The sequence below is a fragment of the Papilio xuthus genome, unplaced genomic scaffold, assembly GCF_000836235.2.
Source record: "Papilio xuthus unplaced genomic scaffold, Pxut_1.1 DF825928.1, whole genome shotgun sequence".
Taxonomy (NCBI): Eukaryota; Metazoa; Arthropoda; class Insecta; order Lepidoptera; family Papilionidae; genus Papilio; species Papilio xuthus.
In genome coordinates, this window is record NW_013532721.1 from 1,951,844 (window position 1) to 1,974,224 (window position 22,381).

Genomic DNA, 22,381 nt, shown 5'->3' on the forward strand with positions numbered 1-22,381 from the left:
TTTGCTTTTATTATACATTTTGTCCGTGATCTCTGATTTAGAAAATAAAAGAAGTGGCCCACTAAGATTCAAATTAACTTTTAAAATGTTATTTAAAGAAACAGAAATGTGTCGAAAATGATTTCATTTTCCCGGGTAAACATATTTTCGTTTTAAATAATGGCAGCACCGGGAAACGTGTCTATTATGAAAATTTTGTCTATGGTCTAGTGTGGAGGAAAGAGAAAAGCAGAAGCACGAAACGATCGAGAAAGATGTTTGATATTTTCTTTGAATTATTTTAAAAATTGATTGGTTGCGTGAGAACACATTTCGGTTGTATTAAAGGTAAATGTTATTTAGTGTATTAAAAATAACGAAATTGATTTGGCGATAGTCAGCTTATAGTTAATTCTATTAGAATTTAAATGCACATTTCATTTCGTACGCAATAGAAAGGAGTGAGTTATATAACCTTGAATCACGGGATCTCAGTATTGATTATTACTAGGTAAAATATAAGTACTTTCCAGGTAAGTATTTTTATTATCAATAAAATGCGTAATCAAGATTAACTCTGCAATTTCTTAAGGTTGCGTTGTACCGAATGATATCAATGACATTTCGATAAGGGAGTAATTTAGTTACTCGGAATAAATCATCCTAAACTTAATACATCTTAACATTGTTCTATTTCGTATTAATTCATTTATATTTCCCAGTTATTGTAAACTTGAAAGTTAAATTTAGACTTGTACCAGTAACCTTGAAAATACTATGACGTGCGCCAAGTTCTCGAAATATTGGAAGATACCAAGTTTAAAAAAATAAACAATTTATTTTCTATTTTTCCCGTACGACGTACAAAATTTTTCATAATCTAAATATTAATAAAGTACATTTATGGAATAATGTAGATAATCCAATAAACATTAATCTAATTCTGCCCTTAAGGCTTACAATTGTAAATTTTAAAACTTGAGCAATTTCTATTGAATTTCGAGTATTATGTAAAAACCTTTTTTATGTACTAAACAAGATTTTTAATTAAGCTATATTTCATTTTAATACATAACAATCATAAAATTATTGGAATCTCATGTTTCAATGCATTTTTGATAAGAATTAATTACTAAACTTTTGATTTATTAGTTATGTAGTATAGATGAAATATTTGAATATTCATAATACACTTTAGTAAATATGTTTTAGTGTTAAAAAATTGTATGTAAGGCAATACTTGAAAAAGGTATATATGTACAACATTGCATAATGTTAATTAATAAATAATAAAGTATAGTAAATGTGCTTTAGCCATTATTACTGTTTATTCTTACTATTGTTTTTTAAATACCAAAAGTATGCGTCTTTTGCCTTTTTTATTTTTATGTTGAGTGTAAATCATGAGAACACATCACATTATGTAAATGCATCAAGAAATAACATAATCCTAAAAAATATTTTAAACCTATTTTTTAAATAAATCACTATAACTACATTTTCTATTACATTTGATTGTCATAAAAGAGGTGCAAATAAAATTGATTATGAAGTGTTTAATATACCTTCTATTCCCTTAAACCTTAAAACATTATAAGTGAGTGTACTGTTGAATTTGCTTCTTGTCATGGTGCCAATTAAACTGGTGCAATGGTAGTATTGACCTACATTTTGACTGCATAATTGAATTTTATCTAACAACCATGGCATACTTGAACAATCCATTGTTATTTTAAATATTTGTTCAATATTTGTACAAGATATGGTGAATTCTGAAAATTTTCTTTGTATATTTAATTTTTTAACATTTTCTTTTGAGTACAATTTTTTTTTAGTTAATCTTGAATTCACATTTATTAAATCATTTTTAAAAAGTATATTAAATAAAACAAGTTTTTGTGATCAGCGCACTTGTGAAATTAAAAGTGTTTTATGACAAAAGATCAGCAGTGTAATAGGGTGCATTTTTTAAAAGCTTTTCCTTAGTTGGTTGAGCAATCTGCAGTCTGCTAATTCAGGACCTTATTTAGTTTTCTCTGATAGGTTGAAGAAGTAATTCGCTTGGTTACTTCTAATATAAAAAAAAAATTCACAACCAGAGCACCACCGGAGATATGCGGTAACACATAAAAACATACAGACGAATTGATAACCTCCTTCTTTTTGAAGTCGGCTAAAAAATTTAAAGCATTTATTTTGTCCCCAGATCTATTTTAGTAAAGAGTCCATAGACAGAAATAAACATGCATCGTGCAAGAATTGTGCTTCAGACATCTAACAAATTAGGCAATAGTGAGAGATTCGCATCATGGCTTTTAAACAAACCACAGGTGAGTTTTAACCATAGTGTTGATTGAAACACAGAGTACAATTACATGTTAATTGATTTTCTGTCATAATAGTACTTCATAGAGACCTGAACATATTTTGTTTAAAGAGGAGAAACTGCAAGTCATATTAGCTATCATTATAATAAAATTAGTTTAATTATCATTATCTTTTTATATTAACTTTGTGCCAAGCCTCCTGAATTGATAATGAATTATCTTGGAAGGTGCAATGATTGTTATTGTTTTTTTAATATTTTGTATTACCTTAAAACAAGCTGTCACATTTATATATCAGTGTTTTGACAAAGAAAATAATATATATGAAAATAATATATAGTTATGGCAATTTGTATACTAGTGTATTGACAATGGAAACCCAGTTATACATTAATATAAAATGTTTGTTTATACAGAGTGCTGCTGTAACGGTAAATGCCCAAAGGCTGAAGAGTTCCACAGCAGCAGAGCCATTCCTCAATGGTTCCAGTTCCGCCTATGTTGAGACCATGTACAATGCATGGCTCTCTGACCCCAACTCTGTGCATGCGGTGAGTTAAACTTTTATCTATGTACAGCTATATACAGGATGTTCAAAATTTATTTGTGCAATAGAAGACTACTGGAAAGGTGTGCATATAGTATGCATGCATATGGACATTTACTATTTCTATATCTATAGTAGTTGAAGGTTGACTGTTTAGCATAAACACAAATAAAAAAAGCAAATGTCAGTGATTACTAGGCATGATTTAAATACATATATCTACATGGTGTTTGGTATTTTTAAATGCTAATGATCTTAGGTAAAAATTACAATAATTAGTTCCATTGAAGAAGATTCTGATATTAAAAGTCTGCAATATGATATACACAAATCAATATGAATTTGCTTCTCGTCTCGCCGTTGTCTAGACCTGATTAATAACAACATGGAACTATGAATAGATAACCTATTTAATTGCTTATGTAATAGAAATCGATTTTAGTTTTGTTTATGATTCAAGTATATAAATAAATTTAGTTACTTTCATTTTCATATGAGAAGGGAGTAGTATCCGAAATTAATGTAGTATTATATTAATTAAATTTTTTGTTATTTATAAGCAATCATTTTTGTATTTGTGTACAAACAGTCAAACTGGATGTGAATAGTGCTAATTTCAAATTTTAATCCTAGGATTGCTCTTATTTATGATGGGATGTGCATATTTTCTTATCGGAATCACTCTTAAAGTTAGATATAGATCTTTAATGTTATAGAGTATTTAGAATGAGGAGGTTCAAGTACAACAATTGAAATAAATTATTCTTTTAGTTGAGTAGGTACACTGTCTTTCGTATTGTTCATCAATTAACACTTATTGTGTTCAGTTTAAATATTGTGTCGCATTATTTGACTTTCATTTATTTTAATGGGTATATACTCTTGGTGAATTCAGTTTTATATATAAAAAGATTGACAAGAATGATTATTGTTATTAAAGAGTATTTGTTTTATTCCAAGATTTCTTCTGTTGAGATAGGGATCTGTAGTGTTTATTTTTTGTAAAATTCTCATAAATAAGAATTTTTATTCTTGTTTGTCAGTAATAGGATATTTTTTATATGTTTAAAATGTAATATATTTAGGCGATAAACAACATTTAAGAAAACAAAATTGTTAAATCGTGCAAGGTTAATTTGCGGGCGCGTTCTAACAGTATCCAGTTATTACCTGCCTTAGCTCGGTTGTGGTTGCGATGCTAATCCGCTAACAAGTGCGTCCACATGCTGACATTGTGTCACCTCATGACCAGAGTGCAAAGCCAAGGACGATATGTCTTGTATTAAAATGTACAGTAAAGAAATTAAATTTCCTTACCATTTATAATCGACAGAAAATTGTCGTTATAAAAGCTATAGTTTTCTAGCACATTTAGCATGAATCTGGCTTTGATTATTTTTCGATTTAACTGCAATGTGACCCTCAAATAAAATTTCAGCAAAGTGGGCTAATGTTTGCGATATATTTTATATCGAAAAAGTGCTTGTTCGGCAATGATAACGACAATAAAGATTGTCAATTAGTGATGATAATCCAGTAAAGGCGTAACTTCGGTGAATATTACAATAATTATTGCTCAGCAATATCCGAGGTCGTCTGCCTCATCATGTTGTCTCTTAGATTAGTCCACTCTTCGTATCTATTGAATGAAATGTAATGTTTTTAAATAGAAAATGTAATTTTGCGTCTGTAAAAATCTTTAGCACATGTTTTGTTATCCTAATAAAGTTCTTTTAGACAAAACTCCCTTTTCTTGTAACTTAGTAGGAGTACTTAAGGATCTTAACAGTATCCATAAGTGCCAAAAAAATAAAAAATACAAGTAAATTATAAATATTCTTAATTATGGTAATCATATTGTTTGCGATGTTATCTCCTCTTCGTAATAGTTTGTGTGTTTGCTATGTAATTTAAGTTCTTTACGTAATAGTACGTAATTGTGAGTCATGTGTTGTTAATTTGGTGCATAGTCATGGGACGCGTTCTTCCGCAATGCGACCGCAGGCGCGCAGCCCGGCGTCGCGTACACCCCGCCGCCTAACTTAGCGCCATACTCCAAGAATGAGGTGCCGCTTACGTCACTCGTTCCCGCCTCCGCCGGTATGCCCTCCATCGCATCAGGTAATATCGATTTCAAATCGATTTTTTTTAATCGAATTATTCGATTCTTGTATCATATGAAATGAATGGTCTTAAAATTATAGTTTCTTAATCACATTGTATTATATTTTGGACTTAAGTTTAACTTTTTTGGATTAAAAAAATTTAAACACCAACAAAGAATCATGTTGGCTACGATAGTTTTTTTAGTAAAAAGTGTAATGATTCCTTAGGTTCTCCAATCAACGAAAAGATCATCGACGATCATTTGGCGGTGCAGGCGATCATCAGAAGCTACCAGGTGATAACTTTACCTTTTCATACTTAACACGAAGACTCGCTATACAATTTATTATTTTTTGCACAGTTTCTTTAGTCTTGATCCGACCTCGTTTTGCCAATGGAGTCATTGTAATTATACACCATCGATAATATGGTCTAGATAAAGCTAGATTTATTCTGTGTACTTGTTTTAAATATATTGACATCTATAAATGCTATAAAAAGTCGCTGAAACATTTTTTTAACAAATATGACAGGTTATTTCCCCTACATAAGCTTAATTCCTCCTTAATATTTTTGGTTTTTTTAATAACGTAAAATTATAAAATAAACATACACATAATAAACAATTTATTAGTAATATCGAGGTTTTCGTAATATAGGAGTTAAATGGAATTATTCAAATTTCTAACATCTTATAATTTGCGACTTACACGGACAATATCGTGGTGCACATTTTATGTGCTAAATGGAATATTGGTTATATGTATTTACTATTTAGTGATGCATTTTATAACAAAGGGTGTGAAAAGGATGTAGTGTCGTACTGTCTCGCTCGTAGAGATATGACTCAATGTCGTATTTATACTGTCGACCAAATAAACAAGTTAAATTTCCACAATCACTCATCAAAGATACCTTACAAATTTTATGAATAAAGCTTATAAAAGGTTCGGTCTTTGGTATAAATAGGACATTAGGGGTAGGGATGAAGGGAGCCGTGAAAATAACATGTTAGAATTATTTGGCATTGCAATGTTTTTCTTATATTAGTTATGTTGATTGCTGTGCGACCAGGCGACATATTTATTTCGAAAATAATCCGAGTAGAATTTAAATGAATATACTTCTAAGAATTGGTACACTCAATTTCTAAATTGATTATCTTCTTGTATAATATAATAGTTGTTACAACTATACGATTAATGGTACGTTTTACCTTTTCAATTTGCAATATAATTAAAAAAAGTCTGAATAACCAATTTTAAAAAAGTTTTTTTTTTGTGTTACCATTTGTTTTTCTGGAGTTTAGTTAATAACAAATAAATTTTGTTATATGTAATTGGAGTCGAATCTTAAAAGGAAATATAACGTAAATACATATTTCCTTGTGCATTTAATTTAAACAATTAACGCTTGTTGGAACTGGTTTTCGTCACCAGAATCATACGTCACGAATACTCTAGCTCACCATCAAATTGAATCAGTCCCGTTAGCAATTTGATATATACCCAACAGACATGTGTTTATTTGATTTTATTTTGTTATGGATACAGACCATATTTTCAGTATATGGGGTTGTATGTTTAACACTTAGATAGATTTGTCTAAGTGGGTGTAACAGTCGCCTGGTCGTACAGTGAGATAGTTGTGGGTAAACGATGTGGTGGGGGGTACATGGCAGGCTCGCGGTCACTTGGCGGCGGACGTGGACCCCCTCGGCATCACCACGGCCAACCTGCCCGAACTGGGCATGCGCGCCCCCCGCTCCGAGCTCATCATGAGGAAATATTTCAATTTCGGTACGCGGAACCTTCGGTACCTCGACCAAGAGATGAGACGAGTACAATCGTTTGATAACGCCCCAAAGGTTTGCGTCGTCACCGTATTGACTGACCGAGATATCTGTGAAGTGAATGTCGTCGCCACCCTAGATATAGAGTATTGTCAGATGCGATAGCAATCGCTTGACATTTCAATACGACGGCTGTACTCATGTTTGTTCCACTTTGGTCATTAGTTGGACAGACAATAGTAAATTATAATGAGCAAAATATATAATAATATAATGACAAAGAAGTTTAAAGACAATACAACCTTTATTAGCGAGTATTAATTCATTATCATTAAAATGAATCCCGAAATAAATAATTTACAAATCAAGCTATTTTACTCATAAAGTTTGTATGGTGATGACGCATTCCGATGTTGTTTACTGACCTTTCACTGTTGCGTTGCGTGTCGCGTGTTGCGTTTTTAATAAAAAACGATATTATTGCATACATTTTGTATTAACATACAATAACGTTATATCAAGTATTGTACTCGTTACTGGAATGCCCTATTGAGAGCTTCATAAATCATTATTGGGAATCAAACGGGTGTCTGAGACTGCGCATGTATGTGATAATATTGACATAAGAATTAAACTAATTTGTTTGCAGTAGATGTTCAAAGTAGCGTAGCTGGTAATCGAGTTACTCGTAATAAACGCATCACTTTGAGACATCACCTTTAAGTACTTTCATTATTCATACGAGATTCGATACTAACGGACCGATTTGAAAAATTGCTAGTCTCAACTCTCACGCTGTATTTCTTTCCTTTATCCATACGTATTAGTTTTAATTAATTACCAATTTAGCTATTAATTTTACCCAGGTTTATAATATAACAAATACTATATGCCTATTATTTTAAATATACTTTTATTACTAACAAAAGGGTAAGTCGCCGAGGCGTTTTGACTGTTGTCGAATAAACAAACAACGGGGCGTATTGACTGTTATCAATTAATGAAACAGTTGAATTGGTTTCTTGAGTTTTGGGTAAATCTTTTGGATTGTTCCCGCGATTCAGTCTCGGGGCCACCTGGTGGCGCGACTCGATCCCCTGGGCATCGTGACCGGGGACCCGGTCTCGAGCGGCGAGTGGCACGGCGGCCTCCGCGCCTTCGCCACCGAGGCCGTCATTAGACAACATGTGCGATTCGGTATGACCCAAACTATTGCCATTCAGGGTTATTATAGCCTATCTCAAAATTATTGTATTCGAAATATTGGGTATGATTGGAATTTTTCAATTCTTAATTTCTGGTACTTGTTAATGTTCAGGGTTAAATTTGAAATCTCTAAACATTATCTCAACGTCCATTATAAGATTGGTTTTGGAAATTTGGTTGTAAAAGCAAAAAGTAACTTTAGTATAATGTTAGTTTCAATATCTTTTTCTTCTAAATTGGTTGGCATAGGCTTTGGATGCACAAGTTACTTTCTTTCTGAATCTGAGATGTTGTGTCTTAAGACTTCGGAGGTCAATTGTCACTGCTGTTGGTAGTATAGTACAGCTTCCTTTTGGTGTATGGTCGTAGATTAGAAAGTAATTCTTTGTTGAATCAATAAAAATCCATCGATTGGTGCTTGGGACATTAATTTTGTTTACAAACAAGCATATTTTTTAAATATAGAACATCTAATTGTTTTAAATTCAAATGTAAAGTCTTTGAATAAATTACGTAATTAAAAAAATCTTTACATACAACTAAATACTAATTGATGTTAAATTTGAGACTAGCTTTTTGATACATACGGTCATTATTGACATCTAAAATAGTTGTTTTATAGTAACAAACTCATTAGAATATAGTGTTCATAAAGTTCTAATTAATTTAATTTTGCTTGTATATATGTATGATTTATTATTACTAACGCTAAATTAATCGTATTCCTTTACTAGAATTGAATAAGGTTTAACATAAGGGAAAAGATAAATCGTGGTTTCAACTCGGTAATAAATCTATTTATTCGGTACATATTTTATAGTAACAATAGATAATATATCCTCAATGATTGATAAAGATATGACAATCATATTGAAATTGCACTTGTAAAAATCATAACATAATAGACCCGTTTTTAAAACATCATCCCATCAAAATTACATTGGAGAATTGCGAAATGAAATGATAATCGGTTAATGATACTATTTGACGATACGTTTCGAGGGTCTATTATGTCGTGAAAATATATATTGTATTATATTTAAGCGTGTTATTTTTTTATCTAAGTTATAGTTCGGTCGTATATAGCTTTATTGATAGGATTGTAAAATATATAAATAATAAACTCTACCCCTTATTGTATGCATATATTAGTAACTAATAGTTTATGTATTTTATTCGTGTCGCTAACATTGCAATTATTATATATTCATAAATAGATTAATACATAAAAACATATATGATATGTATTGACAGTCTTGTCCACACTACACTAAACAGTTTACAGTTTTATACCCATACATTGATATTACGAACTTTGTGGTATTAGGATGAATGTTATAATTTGTTTTTTTTTTTTAATTATTTATAGTACTTTCTATTTACTGAGAAACGTATTTGATTACTACGCTTGGAATAATATTTAGTATTCTTGACTAAATGCGGTGTTTGTAAATTTAACAACTGAAATTTAAATGCGAAATTATTATTTAAACTTTAATTATTTCCATAATATGTTTTTATTTACGCTTGTTTTTTCTATTCTTGAAAGTATAACACGTAACACGATTTTAGTTTTCTTCCGCATACTAAGTATAAACTAAAAAACAACAGATCCGAGGACATCATATAGCGAAACTCGACCCATTGGAAATAGCAAACCACGAATTGGCCGATAAAAACCCAAGGGAGGTGATACACAACAGCTACAGGTTTGGTAAGAAGCGACAACCCCGCTCAACAGGCCGCTCGGACACCACGTGTAGTTATGGCTCAAATAGACATGTCCTTATTAAGATTATATGTACTCTAAGGCTGCCAGTTATTTCTTTAGTATCACAATTTAAAAGAAGATCGCTATATAAGATTATCTGCATTTAACGCAAAAAATATCGTAACAAAATGTTCTAAATTATTGCTTAACAAATATGTGACACTAACAGTGGGTTTCTGAGACCAAAATCCTCATTTAAAACATATTGTGACCTCTGTTTTGTCAAAAACATGACGATTTGTTTTATACAGATATTTTGGTCTCTGTAACCAAGGGTCAGTGAGCTAATCACCAAATGCAAGAAATTATATCAATTACTACCAATAGACTCGATTAACTGTTGAACACAATGGCTCATTTTAAGGTTAATAATACATCATTAGGCTGAACAGTATAGACCACAAATGATTCTATGCGTTTTTTCTTATTCCAACACGTCCTTAGATAACGCAATTGATTTCTTCTTTACTAAAAGTCGTATGTTTCTATGTCGAATAGTAATAGAATTGTGAATCTAAAAAACGTTGGCAGCCTTAATTATTTTTTTGTTGCATTACTTTTATTTTTTTTTCAATTTATCATCGACGCCATAACTACAGAGTAATAAAGTGACGTATTGCACAAAACCCTGGGCTCGCACGCCATTAACTGTGTATATTCTATATTCATATATTTCTACGTATTGCATGACATCATCATGTGGTAACATTCGAATCTCAATTTCGTTTTGCATGAGTTATTATTCCATCAATTATACTAAAGCATGTTAAATCTAGTGTTATATATTGTTCGTATGAAATATTATTGTATGGGTTTATACCGTATATCAAACATATATGTATATTTCTATGTTGTGGATACAGTTTTAACAGGCGCCGGCCTTGACAAGAAGTTTCTCGACTGATCTTGGGCCACGGCCAGGGAATTGTTTCGTCAATCGCCATCAATTTTTATCTTGGCTCCTTTTTGTTTTCACACAATTGGACTTTGGACAGTAACGTTACCACGTATATATAAATTGTTATGGTTGTCAAATTGTATACAGGTTGTGTTAATAGGTTTTTAAGGTATATTCGATAGACTTTTTAGAAATCATGATTTTCCATCTCGTATGCTAGTAAAGGGATATGATACTTTTCGATCTTGCTGCTTTTTATGTGCTTGTTATATTTTTGCTGCATTTTTATGTTCTTATTTTCTTATGGTGTCAATAACTTCCGAGATCTTCATACTCTTATAAGACACTTTATGTTTTAGATGAAGCCGACATGGACAGAGTTTTCAAACTCCCTTCGACTACTTTTATTGGTGAAAAAGAAAAGGCTTTGCCACTTAGGTAAGTTCTCTCATACTGAGATCTGTTCGATCACGATTTAGATGACTTAATTTGTTATATCACCATCTGACATTTTAATCCGAACAATTTTTGTAGAGAACATTGTGGGTAACATAAATTTTCTAGCGCAATAGATTTTGTTAGGGTGTTATACATTTTTTGTATGTGAAAGTGGATAAGATATGAATAAATGTGCCGAGGGCACTAGAGATATAAGCGACTAAATTAATTGTTTTCTCAAAGCACGAAGAACGACGCATATTTTATGTTATCTTGTTTACCTTACATCGGTGTCGGTGTCAATGTCGGATATTTTTGTACAACGATATCAAAGATTCTTGTATCGTGTTGTTTTGACTGGTGCAAGCCAATGTCTTTCATTATGGGTCACAAAACGGACAATATCCAGTAACAGACTGGATAATGTCGCTTGAAAATAAGCCGGTTTAAATCGGCGCGGGTAATAAATGTTACACCATTGTTGATTCATGTTACTATCTAGCTTAAGTTTTTTTTTAATTTTATTTTACGTAGTTATAGGTGCCAGCGCCATGTTTAATTTATTAGCATAAGTATTAAACTATTTTTTATCGTAGACCATCCATGTCGCCAATAAATGCTGATGTATTCTTTTAGAGAAATTTTGAACCGACTGGAGCAAGCGTACTGCAACAACATCGGTATCGAGTTTATGTTCATCAACTCATTGGAGCAATGCAACTGGATCAGACAGCGCATGGAGCCGCCCAATGTCACCAAGATGAGCCCCGACCAGAAACGACTGATCCTTGCCCGCCTCACCAGATCTACCGGGTAAGGGTCTCTTTGTACTGTTTTTATCTTTGACTATTCGCTAATTTGAAAAGCTATAGGCTTTGTTTTTTAGTGATGTTCGTTCAAATGTAACAGTCCAATTTATCACTTCCGAATATATTTATCAGTTATTTGTGACATTGGTTTATATAGATAAGATATAGTTGATCAGATTTTTAGATTTGACAATGTCATGGTTAGTTGATAGGTACATCAGCTGTCAAGCGCCAAAACTATTGTTTCCCTTTCAGATTAGATAAGAGGCGCTAATAGTTTAGCGTTGGGACATGATAATATGTTGTTTGGATAACATTATGGTGTGTTTGTTTAGTTTGTAACTCTTACCCGACTATGACATGTGGATATAAGGTGAAAACAATGGTTTTTTTAGTGATAAGGATTTATGTTAAATAATAATGTTATAATTTTATTATTTCGAAGTGAAACTACACTAACAATACGAGCATATAAATAAAAGTTTTAATGGTGATTAAAATTGCTAGTTGGAAATTTACATCTTGGGTATTTTTGTTGTGGGGAATTCCCATGTTTATTGCTATATCCTTATAGTGGGGGAAAAATATTACGTAACATTTTTGAAATGTTTCTCTAATCTAATATACAATTGGCCTATTACTTACATAATCTAATATAGAACTTAGATAAATGACGTCATAGTTTTGATTTTGTATTTTTTTTCTTAACAGTAATTTCTAATGCATGCTTAATATATACTCCAAAGCTCGTAGAAAAGGTAAATTTGAATGTTTATAAAATGTTTATTAAACAAAAGAATGTCTCTTTTCAAATTTATGCTAAAATATAGTGAACTGAGAAACGTCAAATTCCATATATGGCGGCCATGGCACTTTTTTATGTTTTTATTTTATTTCCTTCGCCTAAATTTTTATTCATGTTGGGAAATAGATTGAAGAGATAGCGGTGTTATATAATTCTATGAGAAAATGTCTCGCTTTAAAAGTATTTTTGAATTTACGCGTTTTATCGTTTACATATATAAAAGAAAGTCGTGTTACACTATTTATAACTCAAGAACGGCTTTACCGATATGGTTGAATATTGGCGAATAGGTAGCTTAGAGCCAGGAGACGGACATAGGATACTATTTATTCTTTTCTTATTTTTTTGAAATTATGCTTTGAAGAGCTGCTTTTTATTTAACTTATCTATATTTTAAGTTTTTTTTATATATCCACGCGGACGGAGTCGCGGGCGACAGTTAGTTATTGATAAATGACAAGACATAAACAACAAATAATTTTGTTGTAATAAAATATTGTGATGTGGATTAAGGTTATTTATCAACCTGATTATCGTAATCTTTATTTATTTTGTTGTATAAAAAACAACTTTAGATGATACAACTTTTTTACTTTACCTTTGTTTTTATTCAATTTTATGCCCTTCGAGGTAATTATTCGGTACATTTATATTAAATTGAATAAAGTATGTCTTTGTTACTTTATAAAAAGCAAACATAATTGTATTGTTTACTAAAAAATAATTATTTTTTATTTATACTACAAGAGTACTGAAGTTACATACTCTGGAGGGCTAAAAAAATAATGTATCAGGTTCCGCAATACGGCTAAAATATTTGAGTACCTACTTATATTAGTTTAAATTGCATACTAAGATGACACCTACGACTAATGAAAATTAATAGAAATAATATTGTTAAAATAAGAAAGCCTTTCTATGAAACGGCAATGTTCATAATACTCGTTGTCTACAATTTAAAAAAAAATACGTCATATTATAGTATATGTTTAAATGCCTAAAAAGAAACTTCAATTGTTTTCGTGTTGAATTTTAGAGCCGACCTGGCAAATGGTACATAACATTTTTGGCACGTCGTTATCGTTTTGCTAGCCAAAGCAACTTTCTCTTTTACATAAGGCTATTTATATTGTGTTACAATTTAAGCTATTAGATGTAATTAGTATATAGCGAATAGTTTAAGTGTTTTATTGATCAAAATTTGTATTGTGATTTAAATTATTCAGTTAAGCAACTGGCAGTAAAAGGTATCCAACATTTAAAAAAAAGACCGGTCTTTCGGGACTTAAAACACTTTTCTATAACCTTGGCCATAGATTATGTTCTACGTCTTTTTTTTTTTTATTGGCCGTCTTACGAGCTATTATTTTTGGCAATGATATTTATCTTTTGCAAGTAAATTATAAAGAGACTTACTCTTTCTAGTTTCGAGAACTTCCTGGCGAAGAAATGGTCTTCAGAGAAACGTTTCGGTCTAGAGGGATGCGAGATTCTCATTCCCGCCATGAAGCAGGTTATCGATGTATCCACGAAGCTTGGAGTTGAATCCATCATTATGGGCATGCCACACAGAGGTAAGAAATGATTGCCATGCCACATTGCTATATGCCACATATTTTAAAAAATAAGACAATTAAAAAGAAGGCAAATTATTTTGTAATAATTTTAAACGATGTTATTTTTTACCAGGTCGTCTCAACGTGTTGGCCAACGTCTGCCGCAAACCTCTCCATCAGTTGTTCACTCAGTTCGCTGGACTTGAAGCTGAAGATGACGTATGTAGCTTATATTTTTCTTATCTTAAATTTTATTATTATACCTGACAAAAAAGATGTGTCACATGACATGATTTAGTGCATAGATTGAAAAACTGGAAATATTTGCTTTAAATAAATTATTAATAACTTTATATTTGAAATAAATATGTTCTTTTTATGTTTACTTTCGTCGCGTAATTATATATACGTTTTATTTTTTTATCTAATACATTTTGTTCTAATCACCTTTTGTATTAAAAGGGTTCTGGTGACGTGAAATACCATTTGGGTACATACATCGAGCGCCTGAACCGCGTCACCAACAAGAACATCCGTCTCGCGGTGTGCGCCAACCCCTCCCACTTGGAGGCCGTGGACCCCGTGGTGCAGGGCAAGACCAGAGCCGAGCAGTTCTACAGGGGCGATAATGAAGGCAAAAAGGTACAGTCTTTAAAATATACTCAGTCATAAATCAAAATAAATTTATTGGTTTAGATTACTTGGGGAAAATTTTAACTATATTTTGATATATGGATTATTTGATTTGGAATATTTTGACTATTTGAATACAGAACATACAGAAGAAATTTATTAAAATTGTTAAATAATATTGACCTCTGTACATTTGAAATACGTCTTAAAATAATTTATTTGAACACCTAAGAACCAAGTTGTGTCGTATTTTGAAAAATTGAATAGTCCAATATTTTAAATGTTACCATAATAAATATTGATATGTTAACATAAGCTTTAATTTACTTTTTGATGATTAGGTGATGTCAATCCTGCTGCACGGAGATGCGGCGTTTGCAGGCCAGGGCGTGGTGTTCGAGACGATGCACTTGTCGGACCTGCCCGCCTACACCACACACGGCACCGTGCACATCGTCGTCAACAACCAGATCGGCTTCACTACCGATCCCAGGCACTCGCGATCCTCCGCCTACTGTACAGGTAAATCAAGAAGATTTTTAACTGCACTCAAACTATCCAATTGAATAATAAGATATAATTTATTTATTTCTACATAAAGAACTACGCATTGGAAAGTAATAGACATATCGATCATAAAAATCGAATCTGGAATAAACATTGAGTGTTTAAATGGTAATGTATTTATCTATGGTATATATCTGCGTTCTCTGGTATTGATGATGGCCATGAGCGTCGGACCTATAAAAAAAAATTGTGTTTAAAAAACTTATTTAATTATCCAGACGTGGCGCGTGTGGTGAACGCACCTATATTCCACGTGAACAGCGACAATCCGGAGGCGGTGATGCACGTGTGCAACGTGGCGGCTGAGTGGCGCGCCACTTTCCACAAGGACGTCGTCATCGATATCGTCTCCTACCGCCGCAACGGACACAACGAGGTTGACGAACCCATGTTCACACAGCCCCTCATGTACCAGAAGATCAGGAAGACCAAGCCAGGTAATTATATGATGTGACAAATAATTTTTAATTTTAATGTAATTTTTACTGATGGGTTGATCAGTTTTTTTTAGTATGTACCAAATGGTTTCAATATTTAAAAAGAAATTGTTTTAATTGTCAGTATTGGAGAAGTACGCGGACCAGCTGATATCCGAGGGCGTGGTAACCGCGGAGGAAGTGAAGGACGTGAAGGACAAGTACGAGAAGATCTGCGAGGATGCGTACAACCAGGCCAAGCAGGAGACTCACATCAAGTACAAGGACTGGCTCGACTCACCCTGGTCCGGATTCTTCGAGGGCAAGGACCCGCTCAAGGTAAGAATTCCGCATAGCTTATACCTTGCAAATGACTTTGTATGAGAGTTTTTTTCTATTTATCTCTTAACGGAAAGAATTGTTAGGGGGAAAGATTGTTGCAGGTTAGGGGACTTATAGGAAACATCCTCTTTTTGAAGGTTTCCTTCTCTGTCAATTACATTAAATTTATATTCTCTTCAGATGTCCCCAACTGGAGTAGTAGAAGAAACCCTCGTTCACATCGGCAAGCGTTTCTCGTCACCGCCACCCAATGCCGCCGAGTTCGAAATCCACAAGGGTCTGCTGCGTATTCTCAAGTCCCGCATGGAGATGGTGGAGAACCGCACCGTGGACTGGGCGCTCGCTGAGGCCATGGCCTTCGGCTCTCTGCTGAAGGAAGGCATTCATGTCAGATTGTCCGGTGAAGATGTGGAGAGAGGCACGTTCTCACACAGGTAAGAAATTAATTAAAAGTAGCATACCAAATGGGATGACTGTTACAATTATAATAAAACAGGTCTATTCTAGTGATTATTTTTGTATCGTTAAAGAGCTAGTTTTGATTTTATTATAACATATAGCTTCCTCATTATTTTTAAAAAACATGTTTAGGCAGTGGAAACTCACTGTATTGTTATTGTTTGTCCGCAGACATCACGTGCTGCACCACCAGAAGGTGGACAAGGCGACGTACTGTGCGCTGGCTCACCTCTACCCCGACCAGGCGCCATACACCGTCTGTAACAGCTCACTCTCAGAATACGGTCAGTTTACAATTTAAACATAATAAGTAATACGGCAATTTTATAGTACTTCAAAACCGTCATTTCCACTTCTACTTTACAATTTTATGTGCTGTATTGTTATATCAACGATCGAGTTGACTTTTTACTTTGAAAATATAAAATAAAGTCTTATCATTCCAGGTGTGCTCGGTTTCGAGGTTGGTTACTCTGTGACGAACCCCAACGCGCTGGTGCTGTGGGAGGCGCAGTTCGGAGACTTCAACAACGTGGCGCAGTGCATCATCGACCAGTTCATCTCCAGCGGACAGGCCAAGTGGGTGCGCCAGTCCGGCATCGTGCTGCTGCAGCCGCACGGCATGGAGGGCATGGTCGGTAACATTTTAACAAAAAAAAAATCGTAAATAATAGTTGAATTATTATTTTCTTTATAAAATATGTTTAATTTATAGGGACCGGAACATTCGTCTGCCCGCCTGGAGCGGTTCTTGCAGATGAGCTCCGATGACCCCGACTACATGCCCCCAGAGAGCCCCGACTATGAGGGTAAGTAAATAACAATCTATGTATTTTAACATTTTTTTTTCTTCAAAGTGTATCAAGTTAAAATATTGTTTTATCACGCTATATATACGTTTCATAATAAACTTTGTCTATGTATGCGAATGTAAACAACATTTATCGTATTATTAGCACTTAAGTCTGTCATAAAACGCTTGATTGCGTAAGTTTGGATTAAGATTACAGTTGTTATATCATTAGGACTAATTGAGGTCAAGTCTCTTAGTCATTATGACTATAAGCAGTTTAAAAGCATATAACAAGTAAAGATAAAGATAAATTTTACACATATGACATGTGAGAATTAATTTGTAAATAACATTATATAGAATCTAATAGAATGAAATGCCTAAAATTCAATATATTTCTATCCCGATTAAATTATGTATTTTTTCTTGGAAAATTTTACGTCAGCCTCGGTACTGGCGGCAGTTAACTGTTTAAGTAATGTATTTCAATTTCGTCCAGTTCGTCAGCTGCACGACAGCAACTGGATCGTAGCTAACTGCTCGACGCCGGCGTCGTACTTCCACATCCTGCGGCGTCAGATCGCGCTGCCTTTCCGCAAGCCCCTCATCCTGATGACACCCAAGTCGCTGCTGCGCCACCCTGAGTGCAAGTCATCCTTCGACGACATGAACGAGGGCACCGCTTTCAAGAGGTTAGTACGCATGAAGACGTTTCAAATTGTGGATTTTTAATAAATGAATATCACACATAAAATAAGAAAGGAGATGGAATAAAATGAATTCTTAAATTACTAGAAATGTAGCCTTTGTTAGCTGCATTATGATTGTATGAAACTGGAAATACCAAGATTATTGTTTTAAATTATTTAAATAATATTTTCAGAGTGATCCCGGAGGAAGGGCCGGCAGCTCAGAACCCACAGAACGTGCGCAAGCTGGCGTTCTGCTCGGGCCGCGTCTACTACGACCTGCTGAAGGAGAGGCGCGAGCGCGGACTCGACAAGGACATCGCTATTGCCAGGTAAATTACATCTCTTCACAAACCTTTTATCTAATAATCTTCAGACTACTCAGTGTTACTTGAATTTTAGAGTAATGCTTAAGCAATTGTATAGTATTTTGTAAACTTTTTGGTCAAGTGCACTTAGTGCGTAGAAAACAATTTTAAATTTGGTTTCATATGTTGCCGACTTGAATAATCTGTCCTATTTGATAACAGTACATCACAGAATTTGTGCATCGAATTGTTAAACTTTAATATAATAATTGTGTTTATTTTATTTTTTAGAGTGGAACAGATCTCGCCGTTCCCGTACGACCTGATCAAGGCGGAGGTGGCGAAGTACCCGAACGCGCAGCTGGTGTGGAGCCAGGAGGAGCACAAGAACATGGGATCCTGGAGCTACGTCGAGCCTCGCTTCCGCACCATGCTGCAGAACCACAAGCAGATCAGGTCGACTATCATACCACATACATACCATACCATACACATCTGTCATAGCCCCTGGCCACTTGATGCTTAAGCAATTCTTAAATACTACTTTCACAGTTGCCCCTTTGACATATTCATGAGTTCTATAGATACTAGTAGTTGCTCGTGACATCGTCCGCGCGGAATTAATAAAAACTATTAATAAACAGCCTATGTCTCTTGGGGATAATATACCTTCCCAACAATAAAAGAAAATATTCAAATTGGTTCAGCAGTTTTGAAGCTATAGTAGCCATAGTATTGAATGCAACAAACAATCAATCAAATCATTCCTTTTTATAGTATGAGTATAGATGATATTAGCGTGTCTTAAGCAAACTAAATAGAGTAAGGTCGGGAGAAATATCTTAAAGTAAAATGTGTGATGTGGGCTTACCTGATGGGCAATGTGTTGCAGGGCAAAGTCCCAATCGCAGGGGGGTAGTTGGCTAAGCCAACTGCTTGGGAAGTCACAGCCAGCCCCACAAACTGACGGCACCACTGAATCTGTGCCCAGGCTGATTAGGTGAGATCACATCGATATAGCGAATATGGTTTATTATTCACAATGCTTTTATGTTCTGTCGCTTTCCGTTACAATGGGGCTGGCTGTGATTTTTTATTATCGCTATATTTTATTTGCACCATTATGTTTTTTTTATTAATCGAAATTATAAAAAAAAGATTAACATCTGTCGTGATCCCAACTTGATTCGTTAATTTTCACTGTTTATGGGGACCCTTCAATAGTTTTCTTAGGTTCGTATGATTAAGAGGCCTGCGGCCTTATCATTTTACTAGCGGTCGCCCACGACTCCGACCGCGCGGTATTAAGAAAACAAAGCATATTTAGTAGCATATGTGTTCTTCCAGACTAAGTTCTATATGTATGCCCAATTTCATCCAGATCCGTGCAGCTGTTTTGGTGATACCTTCAAACAAACATCGATCCATCCATCCATCTAAACATTCGCATTTATAATATTAGTAAGCTTTGTTCGAAAGGACTGTATATGTAAAAAACTTATTTGTTGATACGATATTGCAGCTACAACGGTCGGGCCACCGCCGCGTCGCCCGCCACTGGCTCCAAGGCGGCACACAACAAGGAGCTCAAGAATCTACTCGACGAATTCTGCGTACTTTAAACGACAAACTGACCTCGAAATTTGTACACAACAATAGACAAACCACCGGCATCAAACCCCTTTTAATGTTAAATGAGCCGATTTTGTTACTATAATGGTTACCTACAACCGAAATGTGTCGATATCGCATTGTTCGCTGTTAAAAATTTTCTAAATGAAAATTTTATTTAAAACACGTTCCTCCACTGGCGATATTTACCTATTTTTTTTGTATTTTTTAAATGTTACTGTCAGTATTTTGCAACAATTCTCTTCACGTTTAGGTAGATTAAATTAAAAAATAATTATTTATTTATTTAATTGTAGCATAATACGTGATACGTAGCGTTTATTTAATTCTTAGACCAATTCCGTTTAGTCACCTTAGTATTGGATGTAATGTTTATGTTGCTAGTTGTTTTTTTTTTGTAAATACAGAATTAAACTATTGTAGTCTTAACGTAAAACATTGTCATATAAGAGTTTAATTATCCTTTTTTCTGCTAGTCTGAAAAATATTCATATTGGCGATTTAATTTGAACACTCTAAAAATTTAAAACAAAAATATTGCTTGATTGTAACAACCGCGTCCAGTAGACATTAAATATATAAATGTCGTTAAAATTTCATGTAGAAATAATTTTAAAACTCGTATGACGATATTACATGTGAGATATTATTAGTTTTAAAATAGCTGGAGAATACAAAGATAAATTGTTTTTAGACGATTTAAATTAAACGTGTAGTAAATGTTATCTGTGCAAAGCTGTAGTGTTGTAGTTAGCGTCGTTGCGAACGGCTTACTGTAAGGACTAACACCAAATCTAGTATCTTCAAGGAAATTTCTGATAGTCGACTAACTTTTTACCTATTTTTAATGGCTTAAAATTCTGTACAACAAATAATAACAAACAGAAACAAAACCCAAAAATGTCTAAAATATTTATTTTAAAACATTTAGATGTTGCTGATATGTTTCTACATTAATTGAAAAAAAAAATGATATTTTTAATTTATATTATCGTTATAAAACTAAATTATTTTATTTTCCTAATGTCAAAGTATTTAAATATGAATAATATGTTTTGTTTACTATAACACTAAAAATAATTTAATCTTTTAGAATTCGTTAATTATTCAATTTTGATTTTTAATTATAAATTTGTGTTTCAAGATTTCAAGCTATTTTAAATAGGTCAGTAACGTTGACTATATTAGTTAATAAATTTGTCTCAAACTAAAAGTATTGAAAATTAACCCTTATTAGATTTCTCCCGCTTTAACAATTCGCATGTATAAAGTGCACAGTTTTCTTAATTAATCTACACGTAACGTTTCGATGTTCTCTTGTATTTTGGAAGTGGCTCGGGCGAGGTGGGACGTGTGACTGAAGCCGGAATGACAGTAAGTATGAAAGGCAAATGTTTGACAGATGTGGCCCGAGCAAATTTATTGCTACGTATCTTAGTTATTACTATACAAAATAAACGTTTATTCGAATTAATTATTGTTTTATTTTATCCTGGTTATTGATGGTTTTTATCTTACTAATATTGTAAATGCGAATGTATGGATGTATGGATGGAGCAAAAGTTTAATTCATGATGTTCGTTTTTTTTATTCTTAAATCTATTCTGGGTTAGATGAATATTTTTAAGACTAATTGTTACAGACGACTCCGTCCGCGATTAAAAAAAAATAGTGGCCTATGTTTTCTTTCAGACTATGTTCTACATCTATGCTAAATTGCACCGAGATCCGTGCAACCGTTCTGGAGATACCTTCAAACAAATATCCGTCTATCCAAACATTCGCATTTATTAATATTAGTAGGATTACTATTATATGAAAGTAATGTATTTCTTATCACCAAGATATTACTGAAACTAATTCATGTTGATAAGTTGTTTTGACATAGATAAAAAAAAATATGGCCTCTACATATTTAAATCTCTTTGACCTAAACAAGCTTTACACTAACAGAATAAAAAGTGAGTTTACAAATCAGACAAAGAGAATACAAGATAAATTAAAAAGTGGAATGTCCAATGTTCTTAGTTGTTTTTAAAAGAAAAAAAGGATGTGAAGTGTCCGTTAAACTAAAGAGCTGTAAATATGTTAAAGAAAAAGAATCCTTTATAAATAAAAGTGGTGTAATTGCAGACAACTGGATCCGCATTCTGTGTAATCAGTATTAGTTTTCCGAGTACTAATTACTGGCAACAAGATATTTTATAAAGCTCGGACCATAGTTGTAGCGATACGTCTGTAAAGTTTCTTTGTCGGAAATTTGTAACATGACTAAGATTTTATTGAAGCATTTTTAAATCTTATTTCT

At 33.3% G+C, this 22,381-nt stretch overlaps 1 protein-coding gene across 6 annotated transcripts; it reads left to right on the top strand.

The window, feature by feature from the left end:
• Window positions 1-193: 193 nt before the first annotated feature.
• Nc73EF (oxoglutarate dehydrogenase Nc73EF) lies at window positions 194-21,547 on the top strand. Of its 6 annotated transcripts, none has more exons than XM_013322463.1 (23): window positions 194-327; window positions 2,186-2,309; window positions 2,723-2,857; window positions 4,824-4,974; window positions 5,187-5,254; window positions 6,641-6,758; window positions 10,986-11,064; window positions 11,701-11,877; window positions 14,104-14,252; window positions 14,368-14,453; window positions 14,697-14,876; window positions 15,209-15,389; window positions 15,653-15,871; window positions 15,996-16,189; window positions 16,373-16,626; window positions 16,823-16,935; window positions 17,098-17,285; window positions 17,367-17,460; window positions 17,944-18,136; window positions 18,328-18,465; window positions 18,733-18,897; window positions 19,334-19,441; window positions 19,964-21,547. In XM_013322463.1, exons 2-23 carry the CDS (start codon window positions 2,223-2,225, stop codon window positions 20,061-20,063), a joined length of 3,177 nt encoding a protein of 1,058 aa, XP_013177917.1. In that variant the 5' UTR covers window positions 194-327; window positions 2,186-2,222; the 3' UTR covers window positions 20,064-21,547. The 6 variants fall into 6 exon arrangements, with proteins under 6 accessions (XP_013177917.1, XP_013177915.1, XP_013177918.1 ...); XM_013322461.1 differs by lacking the exon at window positions 6,641-6,758 and adding an exon at window positions 7,816-7,948; XM_013322464.1 differs by lacking the exon at window positions 6,641-6,758 and adding an exon at window positions 9,569-9,671.
• Window positions 21,548-22,381: the final 834 nt, after the last annotated feature.